The following is a 22,522-nucleotide window of genomic DNA, read 5'->3' as shown; positions in this document are numbered from 1 at the left end:
TATGTCAGGAGAGCACCAGGCAGAAAGAAATCCCACGTCGTTAATCCCAATTTGCAATTCGCTTATCCTGTGATTTTGCACAAACTATCCAATCTCAGTATATCTCCAGACATTGATTTGTGTGATCATGTTCGGTTTTTTTCTCTGTAGAGATGTTATACACCGTACAGTAGGTGACATAAATGTTTTGGTAGATGGGGTCAAGAATACGATGGCAGTTCCTCCCAAATCATGATTTTGGCATTTGTCTCAATTTCATAGACTCACTCCTCCTAACTACACTGGAGAAATCTCCTACCATTCATGTGCATAAAGTTCCAAAAGGGTCCGTGTTCTCCCTTCCCAGAATCATTTTTTCAAAGCTTGCTGGTATTATCAGGCTTCAGGAGCATAGTAGGCTCATGATCCATCGGCCTGGTTTTTGAATGGAAACCAAACTAATTGCTTTTACTGTGTGTTCTTGCCTCTTCCAGGCATCTTTTAAAGATGAACAAGAGTAGCTCTGATTTGGAAAAAGTGAGCCAGGGCTCCGCAGAGAGCCTCAGCCCTCCCTGCAGAGGCGTCCACGTCGGCTTCACCACGGGTTCCACTGACAGCCTGGCCTCGGACTCCAGGACCTGCAGCGATGGAGGTAACAGACTCGACCTTGCTGGGGAGGCTTAGATTCTCCCAAGTCTGGAAGGCTAGCCCTCAGCTTGCTGCCAGGATTTGGAATGGCTGAACTAGACCCACTGTCTCGGTCCTGTTTTCCCCACGAGGTGGACTCCACCAAGGAGCAGTGGGCATTAATTCTCTCTTGAATACAGGACAAGGTGCCTCGTCCCGTGCTGCCCTTTCTACTTACATACATTGCGTCCCTGTGGAACGAGGCGGAGGAAGCTCAAGGTGAAAGCATATTGAAAGACTCCTGATTCCTTGGGTGATAAGCCATTTATATATAGGTCTGCTCTCCATTTCTGTCCTCGGGATTGCTTCTCAGGGGATTAGGTACATGCCAACCACAAGTTTTCACCCTCTGTGCTTCTCTTTCTCTCTGTCGTTTCTCCCCCTCCTGCAGCTTGTTTGCCCTTTTACGTGCATGATTGCACACACACATGCACACGCTTACTTGGACACAGCAGGTGCTTGCATAAATGTTTGTTGTATTAAAGCACGGAGGCTTCATTAGTCTACTGTCCATCCCACTCCCTGGATAAAGCTCTCAGGCGTAGTAATGTGGGTATGTCCCGATTGGGCATATTCCTCAGAAGGAAGTCTTGTGTTTCTGTAGTTGGGACAGGTAATAGTAAAACCTCTCATTATTTTGACATTGTGTGTGTGTGTGTGTGTGTGTGTGTGTGTGTGTGTGTCTCCTCTGCTGCATTTCTCTTAAACTCCCTTTAGCGTGTGATGTTTCGACATGTGCTAACACGACAGCCTTTCTCGCTCCTGTGGACACATTTCTTCCCAGTAGGCAATTTTGGAGTCGAGGTTTCCGTCATGAATTCACGATCACTAACAATTTTCCGTCTGAGAGATGAGTACTGCTAACACTGAAGCATGTGTCATAAGTCAGCCTGTGGTGTGTTCTTATGGGAAACTTCTGAAAGCTCAGACTTAAAAACAGGAAATATCTTAATCTCGATTAGGTGGGACATAGCAAAAGAGGCTTTCCTTTTTCTGCAGATTTTCCTGGGATTTCATCTTTTCCCTTTTCCCATCCCATTGTGCAAAAATGCTACGAGCTGGATTATTCCACAGAGGGCTGGGCGGGGCACGTGAACCATTGGACCCTGTGCCCTGACATGCTTTCTGGGGGACGATGGGTGATTCTGAGGGAGCAGTGTATGTTGGAGCCCCCCGCTGGCCACCAGCCAGCTCGCCTAGATGTGAACTCTCCCGAACTACCTGGGTACGTGGCTTCTCAGAACCAGCAAATCATGACTCTTGCTCTCAGGACTCTGAAGGTCTAGCTAGGGAGACAAGACTAAAACACATGACACATGGGTGGCTTGTCTAAGCTAGGAGATTGGGCTTTCCAGAACATGAATGCTATCAAGGCTTCCAGAAGAGAAAGGAGTCAGTGAGGGTTGAGGAAGCGTTCAGGGAAGTTGCTTGGAGAAGATGGCACTTGAGCTCATGTCTCAAGTGCGATTAGAACTGACGAGGGAGAGGGAGCAAAGAGCTTTGTAGGTTAAGGAAGAAGTGGGAAATACGGAGCCATTGGGGATTAGGAATACAGTGGCGACACCTAACTCAGGCATTTTCTAATCCAAATGAATGTATTTTCATGGTTCTTCTTTTATCATGAACCAGTTCTGCAATGGAAATGCACTTCAAAACTTGGATTCCTAGATCAACGAAAAGTATATACCTTGTTACCAGACTCTGGGTCCTTAGAGTGAACCATTTCTATTTGCTGCTCCTGTGGATGGCTCTGTACCCCAGACCATGCTTTGCAGCTGGCAAGAGACCAACACCTTCTCTCTCTATTCTTTCTCTCTCTCTCTTCTTTCTGTGTCTCTCTGTCTCTCTGGTCATGAAATGTAAGAAGCTCTCAGTCTGCTTCTCCTCGTTAACCAAGGCAGCTTGCTGTAGATCTGTTCCTGGACAGTCATCTTTCAGTCCCATGAATTCTTACTCACTTTTACCTTATAAAACTAATATTGAAATATTTACCCATCACGCCTTTTGTGACTAATATTGCAGCTGAAAGAGGGGAGCTGAATAAGAGAGGTAGAGTTCATTCAAGCTGAAGTTCCTGGAGACCAGAATGTAGTGTCTACTTCTCTAATATTATATATGAAGTCAAAAGATATCTTTAGACTATTTGGTTTGTCAGGAAGAATTCGCTAATGAAAAAGATGCATTCCGCAGGCTATTTATATCTGCAGTAAAGTGAGTTGAGGACAAAGTCATTCCAGAGCGTATCCTAACAGTTTATGTAAATTTCTCAGAAGCTTATCAGAGTTAGTGGTTAAAGTTAGTTTTCGACTATTTGGGTTTTGTGGCAAATAATAATAATAGATTTTATAAGAAGAGCAAACATAGCTGGAATCTATAACTTTGTTGCATTTTGGAAACCAGTTTGTCTAAATTGTATATTTTTATATCAAGATTCATTTTACCTCTTTATGCTTCTGAGGCATCTCATACTCCTCAAAGCACATCTGTTATCCCATTTGTCCATATGGGCAATTCAGTTGAACAGTGAGTCAACTCAGTGGCAGGAAAAATCCATCTAAGCAGTTGTTTGGTTTATGCTCAGTTTGGGAGGGACAAACTGCATGTGTCAGGACAGATCCATGGATGTTGCCAAGAGGTCATCTGTAGTGAATAGATGGGAGGCAAAATGCTCAGCTAGACAGTCATCACAAATGGTCATCAGAAAGTGAAAGAAAGAAAGAAAGAAAGAAAGAAAGAAAGAAAGAAAGAAAGAAAGAAAGAAAAAAAGATGAAGGAAGAGAGAGAAAGAAAGTCATTGGAAGACTCTTGGGCTTTAAATGATTCCTGTTAATTTTTTTTAATGTTTATTTAGTTTTGAGAGAGACAGACAGAGCACAAATGGGGGGGGGGGGGGCGAGGGGCAGAGAGAGAGGGAGACACAGAATCTGAAGCAGGCTCCAGGCTCCGAGCTGTCAGCACAGAGCTCAACGCAGGGCTCGAACCCCTGAACCGTGAGATCATGACCTGAGCTGAAGTCGGACGCTTAACCGACTGAGCCACCCAGGTGCCCCCAAATGCTTCCTTTTAACTAGACAAACCCAATGGCACATTAAGATTATTTAACTTTTTGATTTAGGATAACATTAAAATTCGGTTGCACAGTTTAACAGGCATCATGGAGGCCAGGTCCCCACAGTACGGGAGATTAGAGAGTGCACTCTTGGATTGAAACTGTTGGCACAAGCAATAGATAAGAGGTCTACAGCGAATATAGGTGTAAATTCACATGAAGATATGTGCCAGGTCAGTGTTGGTATTTTTATAACTGGCAAACCAGAGATACAGCCAAGTTAACGAAATATAGGAAAGCCTTGGATTGTGGGTAACTTGTTCTGTGAGTGTTCTGCAAGACGAGCAAACATTTCGAAAAATTTTTAACTTGATAGACAAATGATGTCTTGCAATACAAGTAGTACGGGATGCCGAACGTCACATGATCACAAGGGAGCCAGTGGTTCTTGAGATCCGCTTTGATATACGAGTGCTTTGGATTGTAAGCACGTTTTCCGAACAAATTACGCTTGCAAACCAAGGTTTTACTATAATCTTGACAGTAGTCAGCTTGTTTTTCTTAGTAATGATGCCAAGAGGATTTTTTAAATATACCCATTAATCGCATCCTTGATTTGGTAGATATTTGTCAAATCCAAGGCTTGTGCTGCTGGGCACAGCTTTAGATGTTGAACATACCTCAGTCACCAAACCTGCCCAGTTCTTTCTGTCACATTCCAGTGGGGAGAGATGGACAATGAGGAAGATAAAGGGCTACAGTAGCTGGCGTGTCAGATGGCAGGAAGTGCTGTGGGGAAAAATCAAGCCAGGGAGGTGGGCGGGGAGGGGAGGGCGGATCTGTCAGGAGGAGAGGCAGTAAGTCCACAAAGATCAGACATCAGTCAGAAGGAGTGACAGCCTGACCTTCACTGAGCATTTGCTCTCCTACTCAGGCTGTTACCTGAGTCTCTGTAAGAAAAAAAAAGCAGCCCTGAAAAGGCATCTAAAACTCCCCAGCTGAAAATAGTGTCTTCTGGCTATTATTGTTTCTGGCTGCCAGAACACTGGATCCTAAACTGGTGGGTTTGGTCTAATATATTACATTTGGTGTTTTGCCCTCACACGGTTAGGCCCTCCTCATCCCCCACGCCCCTGGAGACAGACTGAGTCCCGGGTTCTGTTCAGGGAGATTTATTAGTAAAGGACGAAGAAGCTATCCCAAAGGAAAAGATCCTCCGTTTTTAAGATTGTCTGTGGCCTGAGCCCATACAATATCACGAAAGTGAAGCTTTGTTTTAGTTTAAACTATTTCTTGTAAACGGAATTAAAAAAAAATTTTTTTTAGTGCTTATTTATTTATTTTGAGAGAGAGCTAGAGAGTCAGTAGAGGAGGGGCTGAGAGAGAGGGAGCGAGAGGGAGAGAGAGAACCCCAAGCAGGCTCTGCGATGTCAGCTCAGAGCCAGACATGGGGCTTGATCCCGTGAATCATGAGATCATGACCTGAGCCAAAATTAAGAGTCGGACTCTTAACCGACTGAGCCACCCAGGTGCCCCACACTGAATTTTAAAATATATATTATTATGTCACTAAAGTCAGTATGTGTCTATGATAAAAATTCACACGCCAGGGAAAGATATGACAGGCAAAGTCAAAGTCATCAGACACCTCCTGTCCCAGCTCCCACCTTTGACATGCTTTGAGCATATTTTTCTATGTCCTCTCAGAAATTTTTATCCGTATTTTTAAAATATCATAAACTTCAATTTGACACATTGTTATACTTAATGTATCTTGAAGTCTTTCCAATCAGAACCTCTAAATTTACCTCTTTTTTTTTTTTAAATGCTGTATATTTTGTCCTTGTGTGAATTCATTAAACCCCTCTCTTAACAATGCATATTTAGGTGATTTTCATTACCAGTCTCCAATAAGATCCCGTGACATACTTTGATATAATTTGGTGAACATATCTGAAAGATAAATTCTTAGAAGAAGAAGGGGCATCTGGGTGGCTCAGTTGGTGAAGGGTCAGACTCTTGATTTCAGCTCAGGTCCTGATCTCAGGGTCATGGGATCGATCGAGTCCCACACTGGATTCGGTGCTGAGTGTGGAGTCTCCTTGGGATTCTCTCTCTCCCCGTCTTTATGCCCCTCCCCCACTTGCACATGCATGCACACGCGCACTCTCACACACAAAATAAATAAATAAGCTTTAAAAAAAAAAAAGAAGTGGAACTGATAAGTCAAAACCTATATGCATTTTAAATAGATGTTCCCAAATTATCCCGTAAAATGTCAATTTACGCTTCCATCAACAGCATGTGAAAGTGGTTTGAACTAACTTCTAATTTTACTGTTAATTTGGAAAACAACCCCAAATGATTGTGTTCTCACAGGAGACCGGAAGGCAGGGTTCTGGAGCCACGCTTGGGCTGTTGGCACAGAACGTTTTCCATGGGCCCATTTTCCAAGCTGAGACACAGTGCTTCTCCTGTTTTACATGTAAATCGCATTCACATCTTGATTATTGTTTCTCAGGATGATCAAGTGTTCCGGAGAGGCTCCTCACCAATGCCACGTTTTCCTTCCAGTTGTGGAATGTTGAGAATCTGTTTCCATTTTCAGGCCACGTTTACCTTCTTGAGAGAGCCAGGGTTCCTTCTGAAGGAATACTTCGCTGCCTTTTTTTTTTTTTTTTTAACAATTAATGTTGAGCCTGTCTGATTGTGTGATCAAACAAGAGTTTGCACAGTTTTTCTTTGGAGGAAAAAGCTACATGTGAGGCTAGAACATCCCCTCCGCCACCCACCTCATGTCTCCTGGGGTGAGAAGAGGGGGTTTGGCAGAAACCTGAAAGGGTGCCACTTCCTGGGCACCAGTGGCAAGGTGTCCACATAGATGGCTTTCTTTGAACAAGGCCACGGGCTGTAGGAGAGGTTTTTTCCATCTGCTTTGTTTCCTATGCCTTGCAGTTAGGTGCTCAGGAAATATTGACTGACTGAATGGATAACTCTGTATAGCCATTTCCAGCCAATAATCTATATCCTCATTTAAAAAAAAAAAAAAGATCCATAGAACACTCCATGTTTTTCAAACAAAAGAAAATTCCATTTGCTGTACCTTACCCGCGGTGGGAGAAGAGCCAGACCCAAAAGCTAAGAATTTGGAGCTCGGTGGGGTATTCCCCTCGCCGTGACTCTGCCCTCTGCGCCACATTTGCTCTGGCCGGCTGCTGTCAGAAGGCAGAGCTGTGCACTAAGGGAGCCAAACAGCCTCATTCACACAGCTCAAAACTGGACTGACCACTTCCTCCATAAGCTTACCTCTCATTTTGGCCCTGGAGAACAGTGAAAGTGCCTATTAAAAGCCAGCAAAAAGAGAGGACTCTATAATAAAGAAAACGTCACAGTGCTACATTTGAACTTCTGGCCTGCGTTTCTGCCTGGACTGTTTATCTTGACCATTGAAATCCTGATTTCTTCTCTGCTTTCTAAATATAATGGCAGCAAACTAGTATACTTTCTCCTCGGTCTTTTTAAGATCCCACCCAGTGTACCATATGCGATGTGTAGTTTCCCCACCAGAAACGCTTTCTCTTCTCTGAAACACACACTGAAGAGAGACAGAGGTGTTCTGCTCTATGATGGGCTCCGGGCTTTATATGCAGAATTGGCAATTGGAAGAAAAACTTAGGAACTGGGGTTTGGAGCTCTCTGGCCCTATTAGCACAAAAAGTCATTTAAAAACCTACCAATGATGTAACTACGATGGAGGCAAACTTCCCAGAAAAGTATTTTCCATTCTCACCCTTTTTGACACTCTTAATTGTAAGCCAGAATTTGGAAACAGGGTGATCTAACACCAGCATAAAACCAGGATATATTTGAATTCTTCTCACTGCTGTTGAATCTAAGTCCTGAGAATATGGGCTGTTGGCCAGAGTTTTTCAGCATTTTCTTTAGGCACATTTTTCTGAACCAGTGGTTTGCCTGTGGATTTTGCAACTATTTTAGGTGTCAAGACATATTTTTTCCCTCTTCTTTCTCGCTCTTCTTCTAAATGCAGAGTGTAGTGGTCAAATACAGTTGACCCTGGGAAAAACAGAGGGGTTGGGTCACCAGCCCCCTCCGCACAGTCAACAATCCACGGCTTTAGTAGCTTCTATTAGAAACGTAACTGATGGGGCGCCTGGGTGGCTCGGTCAGTTAAGCGTCCGACTTCGGCTCAGGTGGTGATCTCGCGGTCTGTGAGTTTGAGCCCCGCGTTGGGCTCTGTGCTGACAGCTCAGAACCTGGAGCCTGTTTCAGATTCTGTGTCTCCCTCTCTCTGACCCTCCCCCATTCGTGCTCTGTCTCTCTCTGTCTCAAAAATAAATAAAGGTTAAAAAAAAAAAGTTAAAGAAACGTAACTGCTAATAGTTGACCAGAAGCCTGATAACATAAGCTGATTTTGTACTCTGTATTATATACTGCGTTCTTACCACAAGGTGAGCTAGAGAAAAGAAAATCATAAGGAAGAGAAAATACACTTACAGTACTGTATTTACCAGAAAAAAAAACAAAAGACAAAAACCACCTATAAGCGGACCTACACATTCTGAGCCCATGTTCAAGGGTCAACTGTAGTGAGAATCTAGCTACTGTGTTACCTCCAGCCATGTTTCGGAGGAAGTGCTCCATGTAAGAGTAAAGAAAGTGGTAGAATCAGAGTGGGGCTTTAGGGGTGCCCTCTGGTCCCATAGAAAGGAGGTACCTCTTGTCCCATGGTGGAGAAATCAATTTCATTGACAAGGGCCACATGTTGACCCCTTTCAGAGTAGCCCTAAGAATATGACGGGCTGAGCTGTTATGTGATCCTGAGGTGCCCAGAGGCTATCAGAGTGAAGTATGGTCTCCTCACCAGCTGTGGTTCCGAATTAAAAGAAACATTTTAAGAAACTAAGTTAAAAAAGACTCCTCAGGTCGGAAGGAGGTGTGCCCGTTACAGAACTAGGCATTTTTTTTTTTTTTTACCTCAGAATCACAATATGTGTACATAAGGCCCAATTATATGCGTAAAGTGCACATTTGAGGTGAGCCTCACTTCCCTGGGTGAGGTTTGGGTAACTGTAGCCCTTCCTGCTGGGGACGGGTCGGGTGGGGGAGCCCTCTCAGGCCCTGCTGTCCTCTAATTAGGACGGGCTTTGTGCAGTGATTGTTGGGTGATCAAACACACAGCAGCTAAGAAATAAAGGAGAAGGAACCACACTCCACCTAATACCCAGAACTCCTTGCCAGATTTACCTATAGATCTGATCAAAGCCACTGACTAATGCAGTTCCCACAGGAAAGCAAGAGAACATCCATTGGATAAAGGAGAAAATCACTTCCTTCCAACTGCCTGAACACACACACAAGTTATTTTTGGTGTGAGAGCAGAACCTCCTGATTCCCTCTGGTGATCTAGGGAATAAGAAGTGTTACAGATTTTTTTTTTTTTTTTTTTTTAATTCCTGCTACCCTTATAGGTTGGAAAGTTAACCAGGGGCAGCTGAGGGAGCTAGAGCGAGAGAAGCAGGAGAGCTATCTGCCTAGAGGTATTTTTATTTGAGGGGCAGCTTTGAGACAAAATGCCTGCTGGAAGAAGTTGAAAATGGAGAGAGTAGCTGAAATTGTAGACTATTCATGCTGGAAGGGACCTTCACTGTGGTGCGATCTGGTCAATTTTTAAATGAGGAAACTCAGCCCGGTGAGGGCAACAGCTAGTTAGGGGTTCATCCCGCTGTCTACCCTCAGGTCACAGGTAGAGGCAGAAAAGGACATGTTGCAGGCGTCATGGAGAGCCATACAGGGAAGGCAAACCAATAAGAATGGGGAAGTAAGTGCAAGGCTTAAAGAGGCGACTAGCCAAAAAACTGATTTGTCAGAAACTACCCGGGGACTGGGGACTGGAAGGAGTCCTCACTGTAGGCAGGCTGTCCCTGTCACTGGAGGCACTGATTAAAGCACTGACCAGAATGGTGCCTGGGTGGCTCAGTCAGCTGAGTGTCCAACTCTTGTTTCGGCTCAGCTCATGATCTCACGTTTTATGAGTTCAAGCCCTGCATCGGGCTCTGTGCTGACAGGAGCCTTCTCTCTCTCTCTGCCCCTCCCCTGCGTGTTCTCTCTCTCTCTCTCTCTCATTCTCTCTCATGCAATAAATAAATAAAGTTAGAAATAGAAGGAGCATTGACCAGAGACTCTGATCACACTCCCCTGCCTCCCCTCGTCTTCCATCTTCTGCCTGTTGATAACAAATGGAGAATCAGATTGATGGTCGCAGACTTCTGCCGTCCAAAATGCAGAAAGGTCGGGAAATGGACCTGTTTCCACTCAGTCACCCTCTTGCTCATCCCCTGGGTACTTGGTGGCTGAGGCTTAGTGTCCTTTGAGAGCCCCGTATACAAGGGGTCTTATTCCTCCGTTTTGCAGTCCAGCAGCTGGTCACCGGTGCTCCCCTTTCTCTCAGCCTCTGCTAAAGGGAGGATGGAGACGAAGTGACTGTGCAGCCCTAGCCTTCATCCGCCTCCACTGCTGACTGCACCCTTGGGAGCAGAAAAGCCTCTTGGGGAGAGTGGGGAGGAACCCATAGACCCCAGGGATCCAGAACCTGCTGCGATCAGGGTCTCCCGTCCTCCAGCTGGCTGGCTCTCGCCGGTCCCCTTTCAGACCGTGAGGGGAAAATACACGGGTGTGTAAAGTTGCCTGGCCTGACTGTGCCGCTGCTGCTTGGTTTATAATCAGTCTGGCCTGGAAGGGTATAAATCCCTCATTCAGCCTTGCTGGCAGGTGCCCCGCCCGTCATTAGCAATGCAGGGGTGAGGTGGGAGGGAAAACTTAACTGCGCTCTTGGAAAACCACTGGGAAGCAAGAGAGCTTGCCTCCTGCAGATGTGGAGCGTGAGCAGCATTGTGCTTTCTCCCGGGTCCCGTGAGAGTGATAGCGGAGCCAGGGGAGGAAGGTGTCGGTGTGGGGGACACCGCCTTGCCATGTACTAGACGGGAGGCCCCTGCGGTCACTCACGGACACTGCTCTGGTCAGTGAGGCTGGGCCTGGATGTCAGTGGGCAAGGTGAGCCTGATGACGTGGTCTGTCACCTTGCGAGAGGGAGCCTCCTCCCTAGGGGATACCCCAAAGTAAGGAGACCCCGTGTTGATCTGTGGGGCTTGGTGCCCGTGTTTGTTCCTTGGGGGTCCATTCTAGAAGTCCGCACTTTGGTTGGAGAAAACAGAGGGCAACTCTGTGTGGGCAAAGAAAATCGTTAACTATTCAGGAGCCGTGCCAGAAAGATCGTGTGCATCAACACAAAACTAACACTTTGCTTCCCTTTGGGGCCTTTTGCTCTTTGCCTGGGACCTATGTGTTTGTTGTAGCTCTTGCGTTCCAGTCATGCTGCTGAGGTGGGGAGAGGCACAGAGGGACACTGCATGCCCTGCTCTTAGGATGACATGGCTCGATGAACTCAGTGAGCGGCAGGTGTCATTAGTGCCTAGGTCCTTGAACGTCAGACCCGTAGTTTTCTCACATTTTAACCCTTGGGATACTAGGATGCATTTTAGGACCTGTGAAGACAGTTAACGCTCCTGTTATTTCCCTAGAAGCTTTTATCAAAATAGTGGGGACATCCTCCAGTCAGTTCTCAGAATGAAAGAAATGAGTTCTGTTTCAGTTTGCTGTTTTCTGTCCCCAGTTGCCATGCCTTCTTCCCTGAATATTTTTACCCAAACTCTTGTTTCATTGGTTTGAAACCTCCATTTCATACGTTGATACAAAGAGTGAAGTCCAGTCATTGCCCTGTCTAGACTGGCCCTCAGCTCACTGTCTATGACATTTCTGAATGTCCCCATGTTCTGTGCAGTTTGGGGTGGGGGGCTGAGGCCATCCCCGTCCCTCACCCCCGTCAGGTTCAGCATTCACGTGCCCCACTCTGGGAACTGGCGTCTAGGAAAGACTTGCTTTCCCTTAAGATCTGTTTCTTCATTTATAAAATCACATACCAGCCCCCCAAGGCAACCAGGGTGTTTTTATTGTTTTTATTGTGGGTCAATTGTACACTCTATAAACCTGACTTTTAAAAAATCCATTCAAAATACGTGTTCAAGTTTGTTGTTGCAGGCATTGTTTGCAAAATATTGGAAACAAGCTAAGTGTCCATCAGGAGGGGACTGGTTAAATAAATCCTGATACTTGCACATGATGGTATATGATGGGATTGCTATTAAAAAGAATTAGATAGATCTGCACATCTGATGTAAAATATCTCCTTTGTGTAAACGTGTGCGTGTGCATGTGCATTTGTCTGGGTTGTTTGGCAAATCTTCAGAAGGATCCCTGGAAATTGCCAGCGTGGCTTCCTCTGATGAGGGGGACTGGGTGCTAAGGTAGGAGGCTGACTTCAAAGGCACCGGATACCTTTTTTGCATTTTGAATTGTGTTCATTGTGCATATGTTATCTCTTAGAAATAAATAACAAGTAAAATCAATTTCTGTGACCGCAGGGCCCTGGAACTGAGTGGCATAGGCCTCTTAGCCTGATTGTTGCTGTTTCTCAATTTCAGGCCCTTCCTCTGAGCCAGCGCACTCCCCCACCAGCAGCGGGAAGAAACTCTTTGCTCCTGTTCCATTTCCTTCGGGCTCCACTGAGGATGTGTCCCCCAGCGGCCCCCTGCAGCCCCCGCCTCTCCCCCAGAAGAAGTTAGTGAGCCGAGCGGCCTCTTCGCCTGATGGCTTCTTCTGGACCCAAGGCTCCCCCAAGCCAAGAACAGCAAGTCCCAAGCTGAACCTCAGCCACTCGGAAACCAACGTCTGTGCCCACGAAGAGTCCCACTTCAGCTACTCCTCGAGCCCCGGGAGCCGCCACCATCATATCTTCTCCTCTTCTGAGCCCCTGGAGAAAACTTTCAAAGGCAACGGCCACTGGGTGCCGGCACCAGGGCTGGCGGGCGGCCAGAGCGGCTTCGGGAGCCCCAGCCTCCAGTGCAAAGGGGTCCCCTCGGCCTCCCAGCTGAGCGTGTCCAGCCAGGCCTCCACCGGCAGCACCCAGCTGCAGCTCCACAGCCTCCTGGGCAGCATCAGCAGCAAGGAGGGCACCTATGCCAAGTTGGGGGGCCTCTATGCCCAGTCCCTGGTGCGCCTCGCAGCCAAGTGTGAGGACCTCTTCATGGGCGGCCAGAAAAAGGAGCTGCACTTCAACGAGAATAACTGGTCACTCTTCAAACTGACCTGTAACAGGCCCTGTTGTGACTCGGGGGACGCCATCTATTATTGCGCCACCTGCTCCGAGGACCCTGGCAGCACCTACGCGGTGAAAGTAGGTACCGCCCCGCCCCCTTGCTGTGAAAGTAGGTACCGCCCCGCCCAGTAGGTACTGCCCCGCCCCCTGCTGTGAAAGTAGGTATTGCCCCGCCTCCTACTGTGAAAGCAGGAACCGCCCCGCCCCCTGCTGTGAAGGTAGGTATTGCCCCGTCTCTTGCTGTGAACGCAGGTGTCGCCCCACCCCCTGCTCCTATTCTGCAGTGCAACCAGCTGGTCCTGGTTGTGGCAGGACAGCCTTTGGAGCAAGTCCTTTCACCTGTCCCGGCTTCAGGCGCAGGCTTGATGCCTGCGTTTACTGTGAGCACCCGTGCTCACCGATTTCACCCTCAGCCTGGCCCGGGACATAAGGTTCCTTATGGAGCTTATGATCCAGTCAGAGGGACGGACAATGAAGATACTGTTCTTCAAATGCTAGATAGCTGGAGAGGGAGGTGGACCTAGGCGTGATCTTGAACACAGAGTAACCGCATCGATGAAGCATTCAGTATGCAACAAGACTCTCGGGTGCATTAACTACATGACCTCACATCCTCACAGGGCAGATAGGTTTTACAGATGGGGAATCTGAGGCGCAAAACGATTTAGCTGCCCACAGCTGGCGGTGGCGGGTGGCTGCGATGGATCAGAACGCTGCTTTGGCTTGCCTGCTACACCTCTACTACCATCCTGTCCCTTAAGGGAAATGGAGTTCAGAGAAGTGAAGTGACTAGTTCAAGTAACACGGCTCTTTAATTTTTGCCACCAGTTCAGGGCCGTTGCTACCATCCCCCACCGCTCTCTCAAGGTGCAGCTCCCTGCAAGCTGGTCGAGCCGTCTGCACCCACATTCTGTTCCTTCCACGTGGCCTTTTTTCTCATCTTTTGGTGTCCCCTGAATACCTGGCGGTCCTGTAGCTCTTCTATAAATGCAAGCTTTTGCGGGTAGTGAGGAGGGGAACAATGAGTTTTTTTTTTTGTTTGTTTTGTTGTTGTTGTTGTTGTTGTTGTTGTTGTTGTTTTTGCCATCACCTGTCCCAAGATCTTTTATTTCCAGTCAGAAAAAAATGCAAATACTGATCTAACATGAAATGGCCTGGGGAGGCAGGGTGGTTTCCTGCTTACCAGTGGAGTTTTTAAAAATATTATGATAATTAGGGATGCCTGGGTGACTCAGTCGGTTAAGCATCGAACTTCAGCTCAGGTCATGATCTCATGGTTTGTGAGTTCGGGCCCCGCATCGGGCTCTGCGCTGACGGCTCAGAGCCTGGAGCCTGCTTCAGGTTCTGTGTCTCCCTCTCTCTCTCTCTGCCCCTCCCCCACTCACACTCTGTCTCTCAAAAATAAATAAAAATTTAAAAAAAAGTTTTTAATATTATGACTATTAACCAAGGAAAATTGCAATGAATTTTGTACTTTGAGATTTTTCTTTTAAGAACTTGGTGATAGCACCATAAAAAATAGATTAGTATGGGGTGCCTGGGTGGCTCTGTCGGTTAAGCATCCGACTTCGGCTCAGGTCACGATCTCGCGGTCCGTGAGTTCGAGCCCCGCGTCGGGCTCTGTGCTGACAGCTCAGAGCCTGGAGCCTGTTTCCGATTCTGTGTCTCCCTCTCTCTCTGACCCTCCCCCGTTCATGCCCTCTCTCTCTGTCTCAAAAAATTAATAAAACGTTAAAAAAAAGTTTAAAAAAAAATAGATTAGTAACCCCTGATTTATAGGTTCAGGGGGCCATATATAATTGCTGCCTTACGATGAAAAAACTGGGGGTGAAGAGGCCAGTACGGCTATAAGAATACAATCAATTATCCAGAATCAAGGTCCCAAAAGACTAGGGGGGGGATTGTGGCTAAGATGGCAAGCACCAGATGGAAGAAAACACAAACATGCTGAACACAAACATGCTGAACTGAGAGTCTGTCGATTTCTTGAACTTCACTGTCTCTTTCTATCAAAACCCATCTTAGTAAGTGATCCTGCTCTGCCACTCCCCAAGCACAGTGAAAAACAAAAAAGAAACAATCCCAGTGTTCCCCTTCCTGTTCCGATGGTGCTGTATCCATCCAGTAGAGGGAAAGTGAGTACACTCTCCAGTGAGCTGAACTTGAGAAGCCAGGCTTCTGGTCGTCTTTGTTGGCCCAGATCCAGGGTGTGGACCCAACCAATGAAAGGAATGGAAATGTGAGCTCCTTGAAGCCTGAGGGCTTGGAGGTGTCTTACAGGAGGTTCTTTGCTTTTGCTAGCCCCAGGGAACCTGAGGAGGTAATCAGTGAGCCAGCCTTCCCTTGCCCTCCCTGAGGTCAAGGGCATCAGCCACTGTCACCTGGCTCCTGGGGCTGGAACTGGGTTCATTCAGTGCCTCTCCATTTTGAGGAAGGAAGGACCTGGTGGAAGCAGCTTGCTCCCTCCTGCCTTGGGGTGGAAAGTGATGTCATCCTGCTCTGGGAACTAAGGAGCTAGGTGGCCACTGATCAGAACCTCGGGGTAAAGGGTTCTGGTTTTCACATATATTTTTTAGTTTATTTATTTATTTTGAGAGAGAGAGAGTAACAGAGCACACATGAGAGAGAGCAGGGGAGGGGCAGAGGGAGAGAGAGTTCTCTGCTGTCAGTGCAGAGCCCAATGCGGGGATCGAACTCTCAAACCGTGAGACCATGACCTGAGCCCAAACCAAGAGTGGATACCTAACTGACTGAGCCACCCAGGCGCCCGTGGTTTTTATATTTTTAAGTGATTGTCATGTGCCGCTTGGATCTAGGACCTCCTGGAACAATGAAGAATTAGCCACATTCTCTGAAGAACAATGCAGAAAATCTGGCTTTCCTGGAGGAGGTTAAAAACAAGCATTGTTCCTCATTTCATTAGAAATGTAAGCTATAAGGAAGTGGGGACACAAGGCCCCAGCCCTCTAAGGAAGAGAGTCCCGGGTGTCCTATTTGACTCTGCCGGAGACATGGCAGCCCAAGGACCATCTCTGTAACATGAAAAGGAAATCTGGAGAAGAGCATCCAGTGTTCAGAATCTGGGGAACAACAATACCGATTCGCAAGTGTGCCTGGCCCGGGTAATTGTGGGGCGGGGGCTCTCGGAACATCGTTTCCCACGTGCAGCTGTTGTACTTCATTAGCGCTGCAGTCTAGACGGAATACAGTCATCTGTAATCTGAGGGACAGAGCGGTCTCCCCGCCCACGCCACCACTCCGGCGCTGAGCTCATGTCATCTGTGCCTGGTAAGCGCGAGCCTTGCTCGCGAGTCCCCATTAACAAAAGCAGGCTCGCACCTGCTCGCACTAAATGCCAGGCCCTCCGTTTATGGGCTCAGCGCCCTGCAGCAGCCAGGAGATTAAAGCCAGCTCTTGTAGCCCTGCTCCGTGACTATGTGGTGGGGGGGAAAAATCATCAGCTGTGTGTGAGTTTTAGAATCTGCTTTATTCCTCGGTCAACTAGGACTCCAGTTCGGTAATTAGGGACTTGTGTTAAGCCAGCTGGGCCTTCTTTATTTAAAGAACGTGACTTAGCCCAGATTTTTAACCACGAACGAGGCTGTGGCTCCAAAGTTGAAAGTGAGACTTGGCCCAGCAAAACGTTTGAAATTTGAGCTGAACCAAAGGTTTGTGTGGTCTTGCACCAGATCCCAAGCTCAGACTCCCTGAAAATGAAATGGAGGGGGTGAGGGTGGAGAAGCCTCCCTGTCCTCCCCCCTTCCTCTACCCGCACCCACCATCCCGCACTGTGAAACGACCGCAGGGGGCACCCCCACCTTTGCGCTGTACTGACTCTCAGATCGGGGGCAGGGGGGTCCTGACAGAGGACTAGCTCGCTGAATTTAAAATGCATCCAGCCCTGTCCCCATTTATTCTGCTCCTTCATTTACATCTCTGTGCAAACTGTCAGCGGTATTTGCTGGGCCTAGGCCTTTGACACCCTTGAGAAAAGGAATCCTTGGAAACCCTTCCCAGGCCCTGGACAGCTGCAGCCCCCAGGTTTGTACAGTAACTGGCAAGCCAGCTCTGGATTGCCTCACCACATGGCTACAGCCAGACCAGCAGAGCAGTCACCATAGCAACCTTCTCCGGCTCACTGTGGGCCAGTCACTGTGTTGAGAGCCACACCTGTGTTGTGTCCCTGGCTGCTCACAGTGGCCCTGGGAGAAAGGACCTATCGCTGCCCGGACTGCAGAGGAGAAATTAGACTGAGATAAATAAGGTGGATCCTCGCTATTTGTGGATTCCGTATTTTTGAATTCACTTGTTAAAATTCGTTTGTAACCCCAAATCATAATTTGTGGCCCTTTTGTGGTCCCTGGAAATGCACAGAGTAGGGGGAAACTTGGGTCACCAGACATGCGAATTCCCAGCCAAGGTAGAACAAGGCAAGGCTCTGGCTTCTTGTTTCGGTTCTCCCCTGTCAACAGGTGTCCTTTTTGTGGTCTCTTCGTTGTCTCGTTCTTCACATTTTTGTGCCTTGTGTTGATGATTTCACGGTTGGAAATGACCAAGCTGAGCGCTGAAGTCCTGCCTAGTGGTCGTGAGCACAAGAAGGCTGTCATGTGCCTTTGGGGGAGTGTTGGGTGAGCTTCGTTTAGGCGTGAGTTCCAGTGCCGTCTGCGGGAGTTCTGTGTTCATGAATCCACGGTATCTGCTAATAAGGTGTCTTTAAACAGAAACACACACAAAGCAAGGTTAGGTGTTGGCCGGTTGGTAAAAAATGTTACGAACAGACGCTTGCAAGAACTTCGCCCTATATTTCCCCTAGGAGCAGTGGTTCAGTATTCGCTCATTCCGTGTTTGTGGCTACTTAACAGAACGTCTGCAAAATAACAAGAATCGATTGTAACTTGCCAGGGTTTGCCGAGTTCGAGTTCGTATCTAAGCCAGGGTCTTTTTCACTTCCAAGCCCATACTTTTGACTCCTGGAGACTTCTCCCTTGTACAATCTTGGGCAAATAATTTAACCCCTCGAAGCCTCTGTTTCAACTCTTCTGTAGAAGCGTCTACCTCATCCTGTCTCATCGGGTTGTCTGAGATTTAATGAGACACTGTGTGAAAAATGCTTAGTAGGCAGTGTCTCACGTACAAGAGTTTGGTAGGTGTGTGTTGTGGTGGAGAAGCTCTCACGGGGAAGGGAGTGACCCCGACCTCAGCAATGCGTGGCCCACATAGCCACAGAGGGCACAGCAGACACTGCCATAAACAGTGGCTGGCATCTATACACGAGACTACATTTTGAAGGCTACACATTCCCTTTCGTTTAATAGTGTTTCAGAAGACTGCCATGTAAAAACCAAATACAGTTGGGTGGGCTACAGTGGGGAGTCCACAACAATGCCCTTTAGATGCGTGTTCCAGAATCATTTTTGTTAGTGTATTAGGAAGCAATGTCTGGGGGAAAATGCACTTGGGTTTTACTTCTGTTTTACCTCTGTAATAGATTACTAATGTGTTGCCTCCCTTCACCTCCTAATTATCATTTTAAAAGTTTCCTCAGAGGCTGGACTCTCTTATTTCAGGTTTCAGGCTGAGAAGAAGGTTTGTATAGCTGCAATCTAAATAAATGCCTGTGAAAAGATGCTTGCAGCAGAACTCCTGAAAACGTCACCTGTTAGCAATGTGGCGCTTTGTAAACGCTGCTGTAATCAATCACGCGCGTGTGGCACCGCGGCAGCCTGAAGGGTTATTTTGGATTGCTCGTGGGATGATATGTTCTAGGCAGATGCGAGGTGCCTTTCTTTGCAGGATTACACAACGATCCTCACCTTCCTATAACGCATGGCTGAGGATGCACTGTATCCTTTTGAGAGGGGAGACCACAGACCATCTTCTGTCCCTTTCCTTGTAATTACGGGGAAAATGAGGCCTGACAGAGGGCCATTACAAGTCCGGCTTGAGCAGCTGCGTGGCAGCCAGAAGAGGATTACCACGGCTAAAGATCCTCGGTGGCTGGTGCTGTCTTAATACAAGATGTTGAAGAGGCCGGAGAGCGATGGTCGTGGGGATTCCCCAGAGGAGCTCCAACTCACCTGCTTGTTTATTCCTACAATAATAGGGTGTTCAGAGGGTGCCGTAGGTTGGCATCCCTCACCCTGGAGAGCCCTCTGTTTTCTCTCTGACTCATCCTCGGAAAGAGGTGCGTGGCTTCCATGTAGCAGCTCCAATAAAACGTCTGGCTCGCCAAGCCGTGCCAGCAACCAACATTGCACCTTTACCTGGATCTGGAAACTCGGGCAGTCTCAGGGAGTTTGGCCACAGCCTAGAAGGACCCGCTTCTGTCCCTGAGATTCCCCAAGAAGGGAGCAAAGCGCCCCAGTGGCCAAACACGTCCGTGGTCAGGTGGCCGCTGTAGGGCTCAAGGAATGCGAATTAAGGTTGACTGCCTGTGTAAACGCTTGTCTGGTTTCCTGAGAATTTCTCTAGCACACACTAGGGGCAGACAGATGTGTTCCTACTGATAGGGTGCCACGTTGTCCTGTGGGAACCCCACTCCTGCTGGATCACGTCGTCATGTTATGTTTAACTCTTAAAGAAATTGCCAAACTGTGTTCCAAAGTGATGGCACCATTTTATACGCCACCAGCAATGTAGGAGGGCTCCCATTTCTCTGCATCCTCATGGACACTTGTTACTGTCTGTCATTCTTGTTATAGACATTCGAGTGGGCATCAAGCGATACCTCACTGTGGCTTTGATTTGCATCTCCCCAGTGACTACTTTTTAAAAAAAAAAATATTTAGTTTTGAGAGAGAGAAAACACAAGCAGGGGAGGGGCAGAGAGTGGGGGGGTACAGAGGATCTGAGGCGGGCTCTGTGCTGACAGCAGCGAACCCGACTCGGGGCTCGAACTCACAAACTGATGGATCATGACCAGAGCCGAAGTCGGACACTCAACCGAATGAGCCACCCAGGCGCCCCTCCCCAGTGACTATTGTGCTGGTGGCCATTTACGTATTTCTTTGGTAAAATTCCTATTAATATAGTTTGTCCACTTTTGATTGGGTAGTTTATCATTCTCTTATTGCATTAAGAGTTTTTTGTTAAATTTTACTTAAAAATTATTCATCAGATAGGTGTTTTGTAAATATTTTCTCCAGCCTATGACTTGTCTTTTCCTTTTCTTAATGGTATCTTAGGAATTTTGATAATTACCGACTTTTTTTTCCCCTTATGGACCATGCTTTTGGTGTGGCATCTGGGAAATCTTTGCCCAGCCCAAGTCTCAAACAGTCTGTCCTGGGTTTTCTTCTAAAACGTATATTTGGGGCTCTTACACCTAAGTGTGATCCACGTTGAGGCAATTTGTGTGTCCGGTGTAAGGGTTTACTTCTTTTTGCAAGCGGCTATCCGAAATGTCCCAACACCGTTTGTTGAGGATGATGGATTCCACCGTTGACCTGACTTTGCCTTTCGCCCGCAGATCTGCAAGACCCCTGAGCCCAAAGCAGCCCCTTACTGCAGCCCTTCCGTTCCCGTGCACTTCAACATCCAGCAGGACTGCGGCCACTTTGTTGCCTCGGTGCCCTCCAGCATGCTCACCTCTCCTGACGCACCCAAGGACCCTCTGCCTGCACCCCCGTCACACCCGCCTGCCCAGGAGCAGGACTGCGTGGTGGTCATCACCCCCGAGGTGCCCCACCAGACAGCCTCTGACTTTGTGCGGGACTCCGCCTCCAGCCATCAGTCCGAGCCTGAGGTTTACGAGCGGCGCGTGTGCTTCCTGCTCCTGCAGCTTTGCAACGGGCTGGAGCATCTGAAGGAGCACGGCATCATCCACCGGGACCTGTGCCTGGAGAACCTGCTGCTGGTGCACTGCTCCCCCCAGGCCTCCCCCGGCGCCTCCCCCGCCGCCCCATCCCCTTCCCCGGCTGGGGCTCCCGCAGCGTGCCCCTCTGCCTCTCTCGCGGCCGCCGCCCCCGCCCCCGCCCCCGCCCCCGCCCCCGCCTGCCAGGGGGTGCCCAGCGAGAAGTACCTGCCGCGGCTCATCATCAGCAACTTCCTGAAGGCCAAGCAGAAGCCAGGCGGCACCACCAACCTGCAGCAGAAGAAGAGCCAGGCCCGGCTGGCCCCGGAGATCGTGTCTGCCTCGCAGTACCGCAAGTTCGATGAGTTCCAGACGGGCATCCTCATTTATGAGCTGCTCCACCAGCCCAACCCGTTCGAGGTGCGGGCGCGGCTGCGGGAACAGGACTACCGGCAGGAGGACCTGCCCCCGCTGCCCGCGCTGTCCCTCTACTCGCCCGGCCTGCAGCAGCTCGCGCACCTGCTGCTGGAGGCCGACCCCATCAAGCGCATCCGCATCGGCGAGGCCAAGCGGGTGCTGCAGTGCCTGCTGTGGGGGCCGCGGCGGGAGCTGGTGGAGCAGCCGGGCACGTCGGAGGAGGTGCTGTGCGGCACGCTGCACAACTGGATCGACATGAAGCGCGCCCTGATGATGATGAAGTTTGCCGAGCGGGCGGCGGACCGCAGGCGCGGGGTGGAGCTGGAGGACTGGCTGTGCTGCCAGTATCTGGCGGCGGCCGAGCCGGGGGCGCTCCTCCAGTCCCTGAAGCTCCTGCAGCTTCTGTGAGCGCGGCCCCCAGCCCCGCCCTTCAGCCGCCCGCTCCCCTGCCCGCGCCTGCCACCCATCCCCCCCACCCCTTGCACCCTGCCTGGCCTTGGGAACATCTGTCTCCCCTGGGAAATGGTACAAACGACTGTCATACTTGGATGTAATATATACATAAAATATCTAAATAAGAAAGACTGTGGCTGTCATTGCCCACTCCGTCCCCCCGCTCTCCGTCCTCCTCAAGTCCTCCAGGTTTCTTCCTGCAGTCAGTACACTCCTTGCCCCGCGCCCCGGCCTGGGGACAGTTCTGCGGATGCAGTGAAGTCTGGACTCCGACTTCACTACGTCACCATGGGATCACTTTACCCCTTTGTCAAATGGCTGTTAAAAAAAAAAAAAAAAAAAAAAATCCAGCAGACCTTCACTCACTATTTTTTGGTTTTAAAGTTTATTTATTTTGAAAGAGAGAGTATGAGCGGGGGAGGGGCAGAGAGGAAGAGAGAGAGAGACAGAGAGAGAGAGAGAATCTCAAGCAGGCTCCACTCTGTGAACACAGAGCAGATGTGGGGCTTGAACTCAGGAACTGTGAGACCATGACCTGAGGGGAAACCAAGAGTTGAGGCTTTGCTGACCTAGCCACCCAGGTGCCCCCAACAGACCTTCATTTATTTATTTTTTAACGTTTTATTTATTTTTGAGACAGAGACAGAGCATGAACGGGGGAGGGGCAGAGAGAGAGGGAGACACAGAATCGGAAGCAGGCTCCAGGCTCTGAGCCATCAGCCCAGAGCCCGACGCGGGGCTCGAACTCCTGGACTGCGAGATTGTGACCTGAGCTGAAGTCGGCCGCTTAACCGACTGAGCCACCCAGGGGCCCCCAGACCTTCATTTAAAAAAAAAAAAACGGGGGTTGAGCTCTTTTATCCCCAAGTGTTCACATGTGTTAATATGTTTGGTGGTTAAATTGAATATAAGC

At 48.6% G+C, this 22,522-nt stretch overlaps 1 protein-coding gene across 3 annotated transcripts in view; it reads left to right on the top strand.

Moving 5' to 3' along the window:
- PRAG1 (PEAK1 related, kinase-activating pseudokinase 1) overlaps positions 1–21,738 on the top strand; it is a 51,859-nt gene extending 30,121 nt beyond the window's left edge. For all 3 annotated transcript variants that reach the window (XM_053900923.1, XM_019466788.2, XM_053900924.1), the window contains 3 exons: positions 474–631; positions 12,274–13,025; positions 20,416–21,738. In XM_053900923.1, the coding sequence (XP_053756898.1) occupies positions 474–631; positions 12,274–13,025; positions 20,416–21,564 (2,059 nt within the window). In that variant the 3' untranslated portion in view covers positions 21,565–21,738. The remainder of the gene's footprint in view (positions 1–473; positions 632–12,273; positions 13,026–20,415) is intronic.
- The last annotated feature ends 784 nt before the right edge of the window (positions 21,739–22,522 follow it).

Source organism: Panthera pardus, unplaced genomic scaffold (genome assembly GCF_024362965.1).
Source record: "Panthera pardus isolate Hobbes unplaced genomic scaffold, ASM2436296v1 HiC_scaffold_13, whole genome shotgun sequence".
NCBI classification, from domain to species: domain Eukaryota; kingdom Metazoa; phylum Chordata; class Mammalia; order Carnivora; family Felidae; genus Panthera; species Panthera pardus.
Note: the sequence above shows the minus strand (reverse complement) of the source record. Positions and strands in the feature narration are given on the sequence as shown.